Below are 16570 nucleotides of genomic sequence, written 5' to 3' on the forward strand. Positions count from 1 at the left end.
TCTCAATTTTTCATGTTTTATTTTCATTTTAAGGATAATAAAAGTGTTTCATGAACATATTTTGTCATCTGGATGACTCCAGTTCAGTGCTTAAATTGGTGTTTGTGATCATGTTATAGCAGATACGTGCGTGCTAAAGTCATTTCAGTCGGGTCCGACTCTGCGACGCTATGGACTGTAGCCTGGCAGGCTCCTCTGTCTATGGGATTCTGAATACTGGAGTGGGTTGATCTTCCTGACTCGCGGATCAAACCCCGCATCTCTTATATCTCCTGGATTGGCAGCAAGTTCTTTACCAAAAGCACCACCTAGGAAGCCCATTACAGTAGACACTGTTACTTTAATTATCATGGCTGATGTCCTAAGCTCCAGAAAGCCTGTGCTCTGGCCATCAGTGCATTATGAGTGAGAATTTTCTCCCTGTAAATTGTGCCCAGAATTTCTCAGATTTAAAAAGGACTGATACTGGTTTTTGTTTTTTACATACATGTATGTGCTTTTTATCAGTGAGTTAAGGATTAATGTTTGAAATTTATGTTTCCCTTTTCAAATGGTTTATGTCTTAAGTTCTTCACTATAAAGTAGATAAGCTGTGGAGTCCTGTATTTGACTCATGATTTAAGACAAATTGATAACCAGTTTCTCGTCCAGAATTGGAAAGCTGAGAAATCTTGAGAGTTGGATATTGGAATTACCTTGGGGATGCCTTTGTAAAACCAGTGTGCCTAGGTATCCCGCCCTCCACCTCCACCCCTGTATACGGATCTTCTAAGTAAGTCAGGTGGGCCCCAATATATGTATAAGTAATTCTCCAGCCATGCAGGTTTTCATATTCCACTTTGTTTTTTTTAAACATAGTGACTTCGGGATCTTGTTTTACAGTATTAAGTAATGATCTGAAATGACATGTATAAAAAAAAAAACCCAGCCAGCCACTTTGCTTTATTAGCAGCTGAGTGCTTTGCTTATCATTATAGATTTACTTTTTGTAAATAGAGTAACTTTACTTTTTATAAGTTAATCTATAAATAAATTTATAAGTAAGCTCCATGTGGGCAGGGAATTTTGTTAGGATTGTTCATTGCTGTCTACCCAGTTCTTAGAAGGATGCCTGGCAAAATACAAGTGCAATAAATGTTTGTTGTTATTGAATAAATGTATATATAAATAATACTAGATGATAAGGATATACTAGAATATAATGATGGTGCTAGTAGAGGTTAGAAAAAAATAACATTACCTTTGGGCAAAAGTTTGTTGAATAAAATTTTTTTTTTATAGCTGTAAAAACAGGATCTTTGAAAAGAATCATGTGATCTGTGTATGGCAAATACACATTGTGTAAGTCATTTTAGGAGGCAAGTGGGACCTACAATCGAGACAAGACTAGGTTATAGTCTAGGATATACCTTCAAGGCTGTATTACCTGAGGTGAGGGAGGAGTAGCTTCTGTGTTTTAATTAGAAATGTTTGTTCATTAATATTTGACATAATTCATAGAGTTAGTTAAATTTGCCATCTTATTTTTTTCTTTTTGTCCTCTCTGTTTTTTGTTCTTCTGTTCCTTCTCTCCTGCCTTTATAAATAATTTTTTTAAATTCTGTTTTAATTTATCTGTAGACATTTTAGTTGTATTTATTTACATTTTTTTTTGGTCATTTTCTCTAGAGAGTATAATGTCTATCCTTAACTTTTCACAGGCTTCTTAGAGTTCACATTGTACTGCCTCAGAAAAAAATCAGAAACCTTGCCTCATGTAGGTCCATTTTAGTCCACATATATCTGCATACATACACTATGCCCTCTCAAGACATTATAGTTCAGTTCAATCGCTCAGTCGTGTCCAACTCTTTGTGACTCTGTGGACTGCAGCACGCCAGGCCTCCGTGTCCATCACCAACTCCAGGAGTTTACTCAAACTCATGTCTATTGAGTCAGTGATGCCATCCAACCCGTCTCATCCTCTGTTGTCCCCTTTTCCTCCTGCCTTTAGTCTTTCCCAGCATCAGGGTCTTTTCAAATGAGTCAGTTCTTCGCATCGGGTGGCCAAATTATTGGAGTTTCAGCTTCAACATCAATCCTTCCAATAAATATTCAGGACTGATCTCCTTCAGGATGGACTGGTTGGATCCCCTTGCAGTCCAAGGGCCTCTCAAGAGTCTTCTCCAACATAGTTTCAGCTTTAAACAGATCTGTGTATTTTAGATAAAGGAAAAAGTAATTTTTATATTTCTTGAGAAAGTTACCATTTCCAGTGTTATTCTTTCCTTTTTGAAAATCCATACTTCTCTCTGGTATTATTTCCCTTAGCATTTCTTGGAGTGCAGGTCTGCTGTTGATGCATTCTCTTGGTTTCTCTTAGTTGTTTTTGTTTGCTTTGTTCAGTCAGAAAACATGTCTTTATTTCATCTTCATTCTTAAGATTATTTTTGCTGGAAGCTAACAGTTTCTTAATCTTTTAGCACTTTAAAGATTATTCTACTGTCTTTCGGTCTCCTTAGTTTCTAAAGAAAAGTCAGAGATAATTTGAAGTATTCCCCTTATATAGTGTGTTGTTTTCTCTTCTTGCTGCTCTCAGGATTTTCTCTTTATCTTTAGTTTTCAGCAGTTTGATTACTGACTACTATATATAACTCGGAGAAGGCGATGGCACCCCACTCCAGTACTCTTGCCTGGAAAATCCCATGGATGGAGGAGCCTGGAGGTCTGCAATCCATGGGGTCGCTAGGAGTCGGACACGACTGAGCGACTTCCCTTTCACTTTTCACTTTCATGCATTGGAGAAGGAAATGGCAACCCACTCCAGTGTTCTTGCCTGGAGAATCCCAGGGACGGGGGAGCTTGGTGAGCTGCTGTCTATGGGGTTGCACGAGAGTCGGACACGACTGAAGCAACTTAGCAACAGCAGCATATTTAACTGTTTGTGTAAGTGTGGTTTTCTTAATCCTGTTGGCGAGTGTTCATGCTTCTTGAATCTGTAAATTTGTGTCTTTCGTCAAATTTGGGGATATCTTGGCTGTTATTTCTTGAAATATTTCTTCTGTCCCATTCTTTCTCTCGTTCCTTCTTGTACTTTAATTACACAGTGCCCATTTATATTGTCCCACATATCCCTGATATAGTTCATTAAAATTTCTCTCTCTATTCTTTAGATTGGATAATTTCTAATGATTTTACACAAACTTATTGGCTTTCCTTTATCTCCATTTTGCTCTTAAGTATGTGCAGTGAATTTTTTTGCTTCATGTATTTTTCAGTCCTTGGATTTCAGTTTGGTTCATTTTTTGTTTCGGCGTTTTTTTCCCTGAAATTTTCTATGTTTTTCCTTACAAGCACGTTTTCCTTTTCACTTTTGACTACGCTTTGAAATCCTCTTATGCTAATTTCAGCATCTGGGTTGGTGTCTCAGTATTGGCTTTCTTTGATTGATTGTCTTTTTTCTCAAGATTGGGCCACAGTTATCTGATAAGTTATTTTTAAATTATATCCTGGACATTTTGCTATTCTGTTAAGACTTTGGATTCTGTTGTATTCCCCTGAGGAATGGTGACCCTTTAGGCAATTATTTAATAAGGCTTAAGTTGCAAATTCTGTCTCTTGAACCCATCTGTCTCTTGAGTTGTTCACATGTCTGTTCAGTTCTGTGATCCTGAGCAGGACTCTGTTCAGTGTGTGTGGGTTTAGTATGTGTGTGGGTGCAGGTGTAGTCAGAAATTTGAGAGAGCATATTGAGCACGTGGGACTTCCCTTCTCTGGCTCTCTCTGCTCTGGGAGTCCCTGAGCAATGATATGCTTTAGATTGCAGTTATACTTTGTAGATTGACACGTTTGTGAAGAATCAGCTATATTTTGTTTTTACTAATCTAGATAGCATGATAACCATGGTAAAGGAAACTTTTCTTTACTTAGTGATTTATATACCTCCCCAACTGCATTAAATGATGGCAACTCTGTATCACTGTACTTTATAGCACCTAGATTATTTGTATGTGTGGTTCAGTGAAAACAATACCCAATCAGGTGTCCTTAAGCTAGGTTTCTAGTCCGCTGCCAGCTTGTTTTATAGCTTAGAACACTGTTATAACTTAGAACATTGAAATGACTTATCTGACAGTGTTCTTATCCTTAAAATGAAGGATTGGATGAGATAATCTGTATCATCTTTTCTCCAATTCAAACTAGATTTATTTAAAATTGTTTTCAATTATTTTGGTGCTGAGCACAGTTTTTACTCTATATTCTCTACCTCTTTTAATTTTTTTTTTCTATTTCACTTTTGTGATTTCATTACCTTACACCATACCATAAATTATAAACTATTGATACACAGTTCTTATAAAATGCTTGAATGGCAGTCGTATATGAACATAACTATGAGGTCAGCATTTTTCAAAAATTACCAAAATAATGACATATCGTCATTTTACGCACTTCTTTTTAGTGTTAACAAAAGTTTATTTTGGTATATTTTATAGGTGACATTTGCAGACAGAAAGGTAAACTGTCAAGGAATTCATCCTGTTTGGTATTTATTTGGGCTGACTTAAGGAGTCTTTGACATATCAGATCAACTGGCAAAAGAAAATGAAAAGTAGTGTGGCACAAATAAAGGTAAGTGTTTGAACCTTATAATAAAGAACATAAACTTGTCGTCGTTTATCTACCCTTTAAACAAAAATGCGTTTATATAATTAGGACGGTAGGACCAGACAGTAGAGTTGTGTCGCACACACATTGAACTTAACACAGTTTCAACTCTAGATATTTGGCCAGATGCCACGTGGTAGGTTGAGAGAACATACAGGGGTGGAGGAGGGTGTATGTGTGTGTGTGTGCACACGCATGTATATGTGTGCATGTGTGTGTAAATCAAGAAAGTATATGTGAGTGAGCATGTGTGTATAAACGAAGAATAACAAACAGCAGGAAATTGCGCCATTCTTTTTAAAGAGCTTTATTTCCTGCATGAGTCTAAAATGGAAGATGATTGTCTTCTTTCTCAACTGGTCACAGTTTTTGCATGCCTGTCTACAAGTGAGCCTCTTGTTGCATATTGCAGATGCATAAATGGGCTACTTATTTTGTGCTGTAGTTTATAGACATTATACATTTGTTTATTCACCAAATATTCGCTGAATTCTTACGATGTCCCTGTGATTGTTTTGAGCACTGTGGGTAAAATGGTGAACAAAACAGGATTCCTTGGTCTTACAGTTTGCATTCTAGTGGTGGAGAAAGCAAATAGACCATACACTTAATATGTAAGTGGATTATATAGTATTTTCAGTGTTAAATGCTAGATTGTGTTATGGAGAAAAGAAGTAGGGTAAGGTTGATCAGTAGCAGTTGGATGATGCAGCTTTTAATAGGGAGGGCCCAGTGAAAGGGGGCCTTTTTGAGCACACACTTGAAGGAAATGAGGGAGTTAGCCCAGTAGGTGTCTAGGAGAGGAGTGTGCTAGGCAAAGGGAACAGCAGAGGCAAAACTGAAGAGTCCAGTGTGGCTGGAGCAGGTTGTGAGAAGAGTAGAACAGTAGAGGTAGTCAGAGTGGTCACAAGGATTGTGACTCCGTCTTCTTCAGACCTGTTCCTCTGCCTCTGAGTGGACTTGGCAGAAGAGCAAACCATTATCCTTCCTTTTCATTTCAGCTGCACAGATCTACTTGCCAATGTGTGTAGTCCGTAGATCTACAAGCAGGCAATTACTTCCTGTATCTTGGAGTCAGTAAAGGGGAAGGTGGATTTTTATTTGATTATAAAGGCAGACACATCTCCTTTCCCCTCCACCACCTCTGCACCCCGAAACCGACTTTAGTGTGAGATAGGAGCTCCTTAACAGCAGGCACCAGGTACCACGCTTGAGGTGTGGTAAATGCTTAATAAAATGAATTGATGTGCTTACGGACCGAGACAGGCTCTGTTGCCATCTCTTCAAACCTCTTTTGAGTATGAGAAGACACTCTCCAGGCCTCCGTCCTAGGTAGACGTCCAGCCTGTGCTTACATATTTCCTTTGGCAGGGAGTTCGCTGTCCCGGAAGCTGGCGCTGTCTGTCAGTAGATGCCTGCATATAGTGTTCAGAAACCTGCCTCTTTGGAACTTGTATTTATTGCTCCGCTGACAGTTAAACACTTAATTGTGGGCGTAGTAGGTGGCAGACTGTGATAGGAGCTGGGGACCTAAGGAGAAAGGAGACCTTGTGCAGAACTGGCTCTTGACTGAGCCATGTTAGACAAGAGCAGTCAGCTCAGTCTCTGCCTTTAACACAGAGTGAGAAGTGTTCAGTCTTTCTGAGTCCTCTTCTGTTTCTCTCAGACTGGGCCTCTCCACGTGTTCCTTTTGTCGTCCACATGGGTCTTCTGGGGTATCACCCTAGCCTGGGAAATGTCCCCAGCAAGGTGTTCGCACTTAGTGGCTCAGCCCTCTTCAGCCAGTTTTCAGTTTCGTTTGCCTTCCTGTCTCCATCTTGTTGGCCGCTAGCTGGGTTGGGCCCATTCTTATCTCAGATCCTCTCTTCATGTTCTGAGGCCTCGTCTGTAAGGTTCAGGAGGCTTCAGCTGAGGATCCCTTATTTTTCCACTGACTTTACGTAGCTTCCTTAGCCAGTTAGAGGCAAGCTCTCTAACTCTTCCAGCCTCTCCTCGCTTTTTGCTCTAAAGACTTGTTCCCTGAGCCTAAGGGATGTTCACAGCCTCTGGTCACAGGCTTCCTGCTCCTGTTACCTCCTCACACTGCTGTCTACATTGTCACAGACGACTGCTCAGTGTACCATTATTTGCTTTGCTTAAGGAAAGATTTAGAGAATTTTTAAAGGTAATTTCAATGATATATTGCCATCAACTACTGCTCTGACTTCAAATCTAACCTCTATAAATAAGGGAAAGAGGGAAATTCAGGTTCTTATTATTTGGATCAAACTCTGAAATTTTTCACTAAGTAAAATGTACTGAAACCCAGTTCACGTTCCCCTTAACTCACTGTCACTGTGGTACCGTGTACCCCAGTGCTTGTTCCGACTTAAGATCTCCTGTTAGCGCTGGCTATATGTGCCAGCCATTGGTTAACTTGATCGCATTTATGAAATCCTGAGTCACGACTTCAGTATTTTTGATTTCTCCCTCTTGCTCACAGCAGATGTTGTGGAGATGTGTTAAAAAGCATTAGCACGGAATTGAGGCCTTCTCCCTAATGTAATCAAAATAATTGTCATGTCCTATAAAAGAAAAGTAGAGAGTGCAGTTTTATTGTTTTCTCTCTCTCCCCGCTCCTCCCTCTTCTCCTCCCCATTCTCTATCTGTCTCAGTTATAATCTGATGTTTTTAACTGTAGAAATCTTTCTAATCATCTCTCCTCTAAGATCCTAATCTCCTTGAAGGTTTTTCCTATCTTTTATATCCCCCAGAGTATCTAGGCTGGAGGAATGGGTGTGTCTTATAAAAAATAAGTAAATACTGTGTTTGACGTTACCATGAATTGCATGAATCTTGTGCTCCATATTTGGTTTAGTATCTTGATGTCAAGTTTTATGGAAGCCTGTGTCATATGTATTGAACAATTCTACTTAATTTTGCTGCCTGCCCAGTGAAAGAATTTTTAAAAGTTAAACATATTAGAAGCCAGATTTTAAGATGTTTGCATCAGTATAAAATATAGCCAGACTGACTACCTTAAATTATAAATTTTGATCACATGTTTGTTCACCAGCACCCATTAGTCTAATTAGTATATATTAGTCAAAAAATTCAATACTTAAGGAGATTGTATTAGCAATTAATTTACTTGTGATAATAGACTCCAACTGCTGCTAATTAGTCATAACATAAGAGCGAGGCTGCCCTGGTGACTTGGACAGTAAAGAATCCACCTGCAGTACAGGAGACCCAGGTTCAGTCCCTGGGTCAGGAAGATCCGCTGGAGCAGGGAATGGCAACCAGTATTCTTGACTGGACAGAGAAGCTTGGCTATAGTCAGTGGGGTCAAAGAGTTGGACATGACTGAGCCACTGACAGCAGTAACATAAGAGGATGTTGGAGCTTGTTTACATTTCTTTGCAGTATAATTTTCAATTTGTGAATGTATATTTTTCCCTTTAAGGAGGCAAGCATGTCAGTTTGTGGAACAAATTACTCATTATTTGAGTTATTTTTTTCTTAGATTTCAAGATTAAGATTCTTTGAAAACATACTGTATTTCCTTTCAGTTAATTAAAATCATTTTAATTCTTAAAAATAAGTTTGTCAATATGAATATTTTTATAGCTGGTTTAAAAATTTACCTGTTTATAAATATTTTGGCATCTTAAGTGTATTTGGATTTTTAAATTAGAATATGTTCTTAAACTGGATAATTCATATCTCTCTCTCATTGTGACATGTATCTTCAGCCTCATATTACATTGAAGTTATCTTTTTGTATGTTATTTTTCAAAGGATTTAGCTTAGGAGCTATATTTTACAAGTCATATTTTTTAAATCTTTACAGCCTACCATAGTGTCATACATGCTGTATCAGACACTTAAATATGTTTGCTGAAAACCAAAATGAATTTTCATAAATATGTTAGACAGTCTCTTTTGTTTTGTCCAGATTTGGTAACCTGGACTAATGTGGTTTTCTTAACCCAAAGGAGATAATAACATAAGTGCAGTGTTATGAAAGACGTGGGCATAACCACAGAAGTGAGTTCTTGCAATAAAACCTCCATCCTTTGGTCATGGTTTTCACCAGGAAAGACCTTTATAAAAATGGTGTTCTATAAATTTAAATCTTATTGAAAGTAAAAGTGTTAGTAGCTCAGTGGTGTCTGACTCTTTGCAACCGGTGGACTGTAGCCTGCCAGGCTCCTCTGTCCGTAAAGTTCTCCAGACAAAAATACTGGAGTGGGTAGCCATTCCTTTCTTCAGGGGATTTTCCCAACCCAGGGATTGAACCTGGGTCTCCGGCATTACAGGCAGATTCTTTACTATCCGAATCTCATTTCATAGAAATAAAATATTAGCTAAGTGGCATCGAAAATTTGAGAATTATTTTCTCCTATTAAACCTTGAGTTTTTTGTTGTTGTTGTTGTTTAAAGACAGTATTTGATCTATAGTAAACAGATAACTGCGACAGACATTTACCTGGGATGGCCTGAAAATTTTGTTTTATCTTATATACTATTGAGGTAGTATAAATTATTTTTATGTTTAAAAGCATATTTTGAAATAATTTTTAAAGCACTTCTCATTTCCAAGATACATATGTTGTTGTCTGTATGTTTTTTTAACAGAATTTTAAAATTTCTCTTCCCCTCTTTTTTTCCATTGAAAGCATTCTTCTGGTCATGACAGACGGGAAAATTATAATTCATATCAAAGGACCTCCTCTCCAGAAGACAGGTAAACAATTTTATGTGTTCTAAATACCACTCAAGATTTTAATGACAAGTTTAAGAAATTATTTAGCTCTTAGATTTCTAATTTTAGGGTTAATAACTTTCTTTGATGGTTTTACAGGAAATGTTACTTGAGTGGGGTTGAGAACAGATCATCCTTGAATGACTATTCTAGGAATTTCTAGTAAATAATTCTAGATTTTTTTGAAATTTTTTAGGTGCAGGAGAATAATTTTAATATGTCAAATACTGCATAGAAGTTTATAAATTGGAAAGTTTAGTTGAAATCACATTATTTTAAAGTGCTTTTACTGTTAATACTAATCCTTTATATTTACACGGCTCTTTATAGTTTTCAAAATGTTTTTATATGTATCTTATCGTAATTGTGTTAAGTTCAAAGGCTCAGAAATGTTACCATTAATGTTCATCATGCCTTCATAGTATGACTTCAGTTATTTCACTTAGTAAGCTATAACCTTGAAAAAGAGTTTATGAAAGGAGAAGCATCCTCTAAATTTTCTTTCAGTTGTCTGATCTCTTATTCCCTATGTACTTTGTTCATATTCCGTTCTGCTGTCTCAAAAAACCTTTGCTTTAGACACAAGTTAATTACTGTGTTCTGCACCTACTTATCGTCTTTCATGGATCACTTCCTCCCTATATATATATTTTAGAAAATCTCTCTCTAGACATACGCACACATATGTGTATATGCAAATAAATTGTAGATATGCATATGAGACATAGATTATGTTACTGTGTATATTTATCATGTGTGTATGTATTAACTTCTGTTAAGGTTCTCTGATTTTATTGACTTTTGAGTTTCAAAAGGCAGATCTTATACTAACTATCCCTGTTTGCTGATCATTCAGTCCATTGTCACAGATATCTAATAATATGATTTTAAGAATAGGAGCTGATAAAGATAGCCTTTTGGAGTGGAATAACTGGATTTTACGGAGGCCAACCAATGACACTAGTGGTTGACAACCAGTGGAGGACAACCAGTGACACTATTCAGTACTTTGATAAAATGAGCCAGCTAGACAGCAGGAGGATAGCTTTGTCCCCACTAAACTGTATATGATATGCAAATATGTATCTTCTGCTAAGGACAGTATGCCCAGGATGTCAAGCCTGGTTAAGTGAATTCCAGGAGTTGATTTGTTGCATACCAGCGGGAAGCTTTTATAATCATGACGAACTGAATAGATGTCAACAAAATAATCTGTTAAGATCCACTTGATAGACTTTGTACAGTCACAGAGTTATATCACCATTACCAATATATGACTTTTCTAAGTATAACATCATTGTTTTCAACTTGTAACTTTGGTTTTCTTATTTTATGTGTTAGGTACATAGAACAAGAAAGATCTCCTCGGGATAGAGGCTACTTTGATTCCAGCAGGTCAGACTATGAGCGTTCAAGGAGAGAGCGTTCTTATGATAATAGCATGGAGTCACGGTTAGTATTGGATATTTTAACTATAGAACATACTTGTTTAAATTTTCTTTGTGCATAATAATAATCACAGCTAGCATTAAGTGGATGTTTTTATGTGCCAGGCTTTCTAATAAGGACTTAATGTGAATTAACTTCTTATTGCAATAAATATATGACTTTTGTAGATGAAGAAAATTAAGCTTAGAGAAGTTAATTCATTTGTTCATGTTTTAAAAGTGTGTCAGTGACAAGTCCTCGTCTGTCTGACTCTAGGTCTCAAGCTTTTATTCATTATACTGTTCTATATGAGGAACTGGCTTATATGAGTTTCTGAGATTTTTTACTGAATGAAAGTCATTTATGATATTGAGTGATCTTAATTTCCATAATGGCAGAGGGACATTGAGAATGAAGTTACCATTTTCTAAGTATAAATTATTCTTACTTGAGTCTTAGAGAACTTGACTGCCCACTTTATTAGTCATCTGGTTTCCAAAACTTGCCTACCATGTACTGTTGCTCACGTAGTTCGATATCCTTTTTGATGTCTCTCTCATATTGTCTATTCTGTGACTACCCAGACTATACCACACTAGAATTTTAATCAGATTTCTCCATAGTTTGGAACCAAACACATTATTTGATATCTGCAGCCAAAATTTCCTTTTCACTGCTTACTTTCTAACATGTAACCTGTCCTTATAAATGTCAGATTAAATTAATCTCCAAAAGACAGGTTTATCTGCTGTCACCTTTAAAAAGAGCAGCTGCTACCACCATAATTGGTGAGCTAGGCATTCTCATACCTTCTCAAATGCTGTCAAAATTCTTATATACTAGATACTATATCTCACAATTTACATATAAAGAAGTGGGTTAGAACTGATTGTTACCTCAGGTTGCTGTTACCTGTCTAATAGATAATGAAACTGAGATTTGAGCTCAGTTCTGACTCCAGAGCCTGTGTTTATATCCGTACCCATGACTGTATTACATCACTGTAATTCCTTGCCTAGCCCAGTGTATGTATACAAAGTTTGATTTGATCCACACACACTGTAAAGTAAGCACATTGTTTATTATGTAGACTATAAAGGCCAACAGTACAAAAACACTGGAAGAGAAATATTTCTGTTTAGACTGAGAAGACTATTACTTCTGCACTCTGAAGGAGAAACACTATAATTGTATAAGGACACAATTTTACCAGCCAACAAGCAGTCTTACCTGGTGTTTCTCAGAAGAATCATAACCAGTGTCAGTAAATTCCTTCTGTAGCTATTCTCTACAGAGAATAGATGTAAAATGAGTTGCTTTTTCCTGTAGATGTAAAATGTTCAACTCATTTACAAAGCGGTGGCTAGATTTCAGAGCACCTCTTTGACTAGTTAGGGTTTCTATTTGGAACCACCTTCCCCGCTACCACTGTTCACATTGTGTTGGTAGGTACAGACTGTGTCTTCATGGGGCAGTCACTCAGGTGCTTTAGCTGGAAAACAGTTTCTCCACGGCTACCTGGGAAGGTGACCAGAAGCACTCTTTTCCATGTATTAAAACATATTATTTCAAATATACCCTCTAGATTTAGGTAAAATCTACTAAGTGCTTTCCTGGTAGTACAGTGATAGTTATTCATATAACTCATGGTTGCACAAAGCATGAGCAGAATAATCTGAGCTTCTAGGCAGATGTATGTAGCAAGCAGCCAAGTGGACAAACTCTCACTGGGGAAAGAGAGCAGACAGCAAAGATTCATTTTTTCTTGCTATTTCTTAATAGTTTGAAAACATTAAATAATCATTTTACAAAGGATAGTCACCTGCATTAGTAGGGAAGAGTTTTTGTGGCTAGAAAATGGTTTATTTTTTCACATTGTCTAAAATAATCAGAAGCTTCTGATATTTTGAGATTTATAATTGTCAGTTCTATCAGGAAACAATTTCAAATTACAATTTATGATAACAGTCTCACTCCTAAATTGCTATTATTGGAGGTTAACCCTGGTTTCTCCTTTATACAACTTATCACATACATCACAGGCCAATTTGTCTTTGGAAAACACTATTTTCATGTTGCTATCCCACTCAGAAATTATTAATGATTTCTTATCACTTGCAGGATAAAAATCTTAGTCTGTTGCTTGTCTTTTAAGATTTTATAGTCTGACTCGAACTCATCTTTCCAACTGCTGTTATACATTATTCTTTATTATTTCGACTTATTCTGGCCTAGATAACCTTGCTCAGTTTTTTAGTAGTTATTCTGTCTTCTACTAGTTGCAGAATGCCATCCTCCCTTCTCCCCACCCACTCGCCACCTTGCCCCCAACGTAAATCCTCTTGAGCCTTGATGACCTAGTTTAAGTTACATTTTGTCTGTGAGGCACTGCCAAACCCCTTTTCCTTATCTGAATCTGTGGCCCCCAAATGGTCTCACTCATTTGGTATGCAGTTCATTTAAGAATGTATTTTGTGTCATCTTTTCTCCATCAAAAAAATGTATTACAGAGGTAGAGACCGAGAGAAACGCAGAGAAAGAGATGTGGATCGGAAGAGGTCCCGGAAATCACCATCTCCTGGGAGAAGAACCCCAGAACCATCGGTAACCCAGAGTTCCTCTGCTCAGGATGAACCTACTGCAAAGAAGAAGAAAGAGGAGCTGGATCCTCTTCTTACTCGCACTGGTGGAGCGTATATTCCTCCTGCCAAACTCAGAATGATGCAGGAACAGATTACAGATAAAAACAGGCATGTCAATATCACTAAGTATATAAGGCGGTGACACTCTCTCTGAAAAAAGTCATCTGTGTTCCAATTAACCTTGACTCTTGAGAATTTACATGCAGGGTCCCTAATGATAGAGACCGCAAATTATGCTTCTTTCCTTCCTGCCTTCAGAAGCTCCATTGGAGTGGTGCTTAATATTTTCCTTGACAGTAGCTCTTAACGTCTTTAATTTTTGCATGAATGAGTGGAAAAGTCTGAGGAAAGGTCACTTATCTTTTTTTTGTTTTTACTGTTTTCAAACCATTCCTTTTGTAGTTGTATGCTTATTAGTGATGTCCATTTTTCATTGATAATCAAGAGTACTATTGATATTTTAGAACTAAAATGGATCTTTCTAGTTATACCAAACCAGGAATCGGGAAACTTTTTCTACAAAAGAGCAGAGAGTAAATATTTTAGGCTTTGTGCATTATCCTGTCTGTTGTAGCTACTCCCCTTCACCATTACAGGGCTTCCCAGGTGGCACAGTGGTAAAGAATCCACCTGCCAGTGCAGGAGATGTAAGAGACGTGCGTTCAGTCCCTGGGTCGGGAAGATTTCCCGGAGGAGGAAAGGGCAACCCACTCTAGTATTCTTGTCTGGGAAATGCTAAGGACAGAGGAGCCTGGCGGGTTACAGTTCATGGGATCTCGAAGAGTTGGACGTAACTTGAGGATGCATGCTTCACTATTATATTGAATATAGCCATAGATAAAACATGTACACAAATGAGAATGGCTGTGTTCCAGTAAAGCTTTATTTGCAAAAACAGGCTATAGGCTAAATTTGGTTCTTGGGTGTAGTTTGTCAGCCCTTGTACTAACCTGTGAAGCAGTTGACGGTTTCTCTTTTCCCTACTTTTTTTAGAATATAACATCTTATAGTTTTTGCCGCATTGAGGCAAATAATCAAAATTCATATGTGACCATTCTCTCTTTAAGTACCTTTCCTTCCCTTTTCAAAATAATTGAAATGATGAGAAACTATGTAGAAAAGTGCAGCTGTTTTCAAGGCCTTTTTCTCTAGTAAAATGAGATAATAACCAGGAAAACTATGGCCCAAGATTGAAATGGTCACTCAGTTGCCAGGTAGTCAAGAAAAAGATTGTGATAGAAGGTAGGTATACTTATAAGAAAACCAGATTCCAGGTGAGTCAAGAAAGTCTTCTGTATCTTTCTTGTGTATTTTCATGCAACTTGAGAGTACTTGAGAACCTTATAGAAATTAAATATAAATTTGTTGTAAGTATTAGCTTGAGGTAGAAATGTCATTTTTATAAAATAAGTTATAAATATTTGAAATAAAATATTAAAAATTTATGAGCTAAAAGGGGACATTTAAATGACATTAAAACAATAAGTTTTTCTTAATGTTTCATAGACTAGCACTTGGTAGTGATGCCTGCAGTGTTATGTAGAGAAGGGATTTGGAAGTTGCTTGTGTGGGTTTTGGGAGCTTCATGATGATGCAGGCATGCTGCTCTTATAGGAGGCAGTAGTGGAAGTATTAGTGAAAACTATTTACTGTCTCTGACCCCATTCAAAGCAATCCTAACGGTAAAAGATTGAAAGCATTGTCATTAATCTCCGAGTCTTCTTTGTAATGTGGTCAGAATCCATAATATATGCAATTTTAAGCAGATTCTTAGAAGATAATTTTATATACAGTTGAACTCTGCCTATAGGCTATAAAGGAAACAGAAGTAGAAGTGTAGTCTTTCCTCAGTAGATACTAAATCAGGTTCACTGTAGGTTTCCTAATTAAGAAGTACAGTGTACTTGATTATTGTCTGTTGATCAGAGTTTAATGGAAGAGTTTGTGATTATGTATCAGCAGTATCTTATTGATCAGGCTAGTTGTTAATCCATAAATCTTACTACTCTATATAGTAGCATACCAAAGGGTTGGGTTGAGGCCAGGAGTTCCACCTCAGATGCAGGCAGAAAGGGAATGTGCAATCTATAGAGAATTTAGAGACAGTAATGAAATTAACTGCAGTCTGCTCTTCATCTTCAGTGTCTGCTGATGACAGTGTCGGTGATAAAATCAGGTTTCTCACCAGTGTGGACAATTACCACCACCTCCTGATACACCTAGCACTCTAAAACAGGAGTTCTTTTTTTTTCTCTGTTTTTGATTTCATTAAAGTATTTTGGGACTTCCCTTGTAGCTCAGTTGGTAAAGAGTCTGCCTGTAATGCAGGAGATCCAGGTTTGATCTCTGGGTTGGACAAGATCCCCTGGAAAAGAAAATGGCAACCCACTCCAGTAGTCTTGCCTGGAGAATCCCATGGACAGAGGAGCCTGGCAGGCTACAGACATGGGGTCGCAAGAGTCGGACGCAATTTAACGACTAAACCACCACCACCATAGTTAATTTATAATATTGTGTTAGTTTCAGTTATATAGCAAACTGACCCAGTTACATATTCTTTTTCAGATTCTTTTCTTTTATGTATTACAAGATATTGAATATAGTTCCTTGTGCTACAGAGTAAATTCTTGTTGTTTACTTTATGTGTATCAGTTAATCCCATAATCCTAATTTATCCCTCCCTTGGCTTCCACTTGGTAACCATAGATTTGTTTTCTGTATCTGTGAATCTGTTTCTCTTTTGTAGGTAAGTTTATTTGTATTATTTTTTTTATATTTCACATGTAAGCGATAGAATATTTGTCTTTCTCTTACTTACTTCACTTAGTATAATAATCTCTTAGTTCATGCATGTTGCTACAAATGGCAATATTCCGTTCTTTTTTATGGATGAGTAATATTCCATGGTGTAGACATACTGCATCTTTTTTATATGTTCATCTGTTGATGGACACTTAGCTTCCATGTTTTAACTACTGTGTTAATAAATAGTGCCACTGTGAACATTGGGGTGCATGTATCTTTGCAAATTACAGTTTTTGTCTTTTCTGGATATATGTCCGGAAATAGGCTTGCTGGATCATATGGTAACTCTATTTAAGGAACC

At 37.2% G+C, this 16570-nt stretch overlaps 1 protein-coding gene across 5 annotated transcripts in view; it reads left to right on the plus strand.

Moving 5' to 3' along the window:
* Window positions 1-16570, plus strand: part of CWC22 (CWC22 spliceosome associated protein homolog) — a 65922-nt gene that overhangs the window by 15379 nt on the left and 33973 nt on the right. For 4 of the 5 annotated variants that reach the window (XM_069574263.1, XM_069574268.1, XM_069574265.1 and 1 more), the window contains exons 2-5: window positions 4476-4611; window positions 9309-9376; window positions 10736-10846; window positions 13333-13572. In XM_069574263.1, the coding sequence (XP_069430364.1) occupies window positions 4585-4611; window positions 9309-9376; window positions 10736-10846; window positions 13333-13572 (446 nt within the window). In that variant the 5' untranslated portion in view covers window positions 4476-4584. Of the gene's footprint in view, window positions 1-2598; window positions 2926-4475; window positions 4612-9308; window positions 9377-10735; window positions 10847-13332; window positions 13573-16570 lie in introns of those variants that run through there. The other variant, XM_069574267.1, reaches the window with a different exon arrangement.

The sequence above is a fragment of the Ovis canadensis genome, chromosome 2, assembly GCF_042477335.2.
Source record: "Ovis canadensis isolate MfBH-ARS-UI-01 breed Bighorn chromosome 2, ARS-UI_OviCan_v2, whole genome shotgun sequence".
Taxonomy (NCBI): Eukaryota; Metazoa; Chordata; class Mammalia; order Artiodactyla; family Bovidae; genus Ovis; species Ovis canadensis.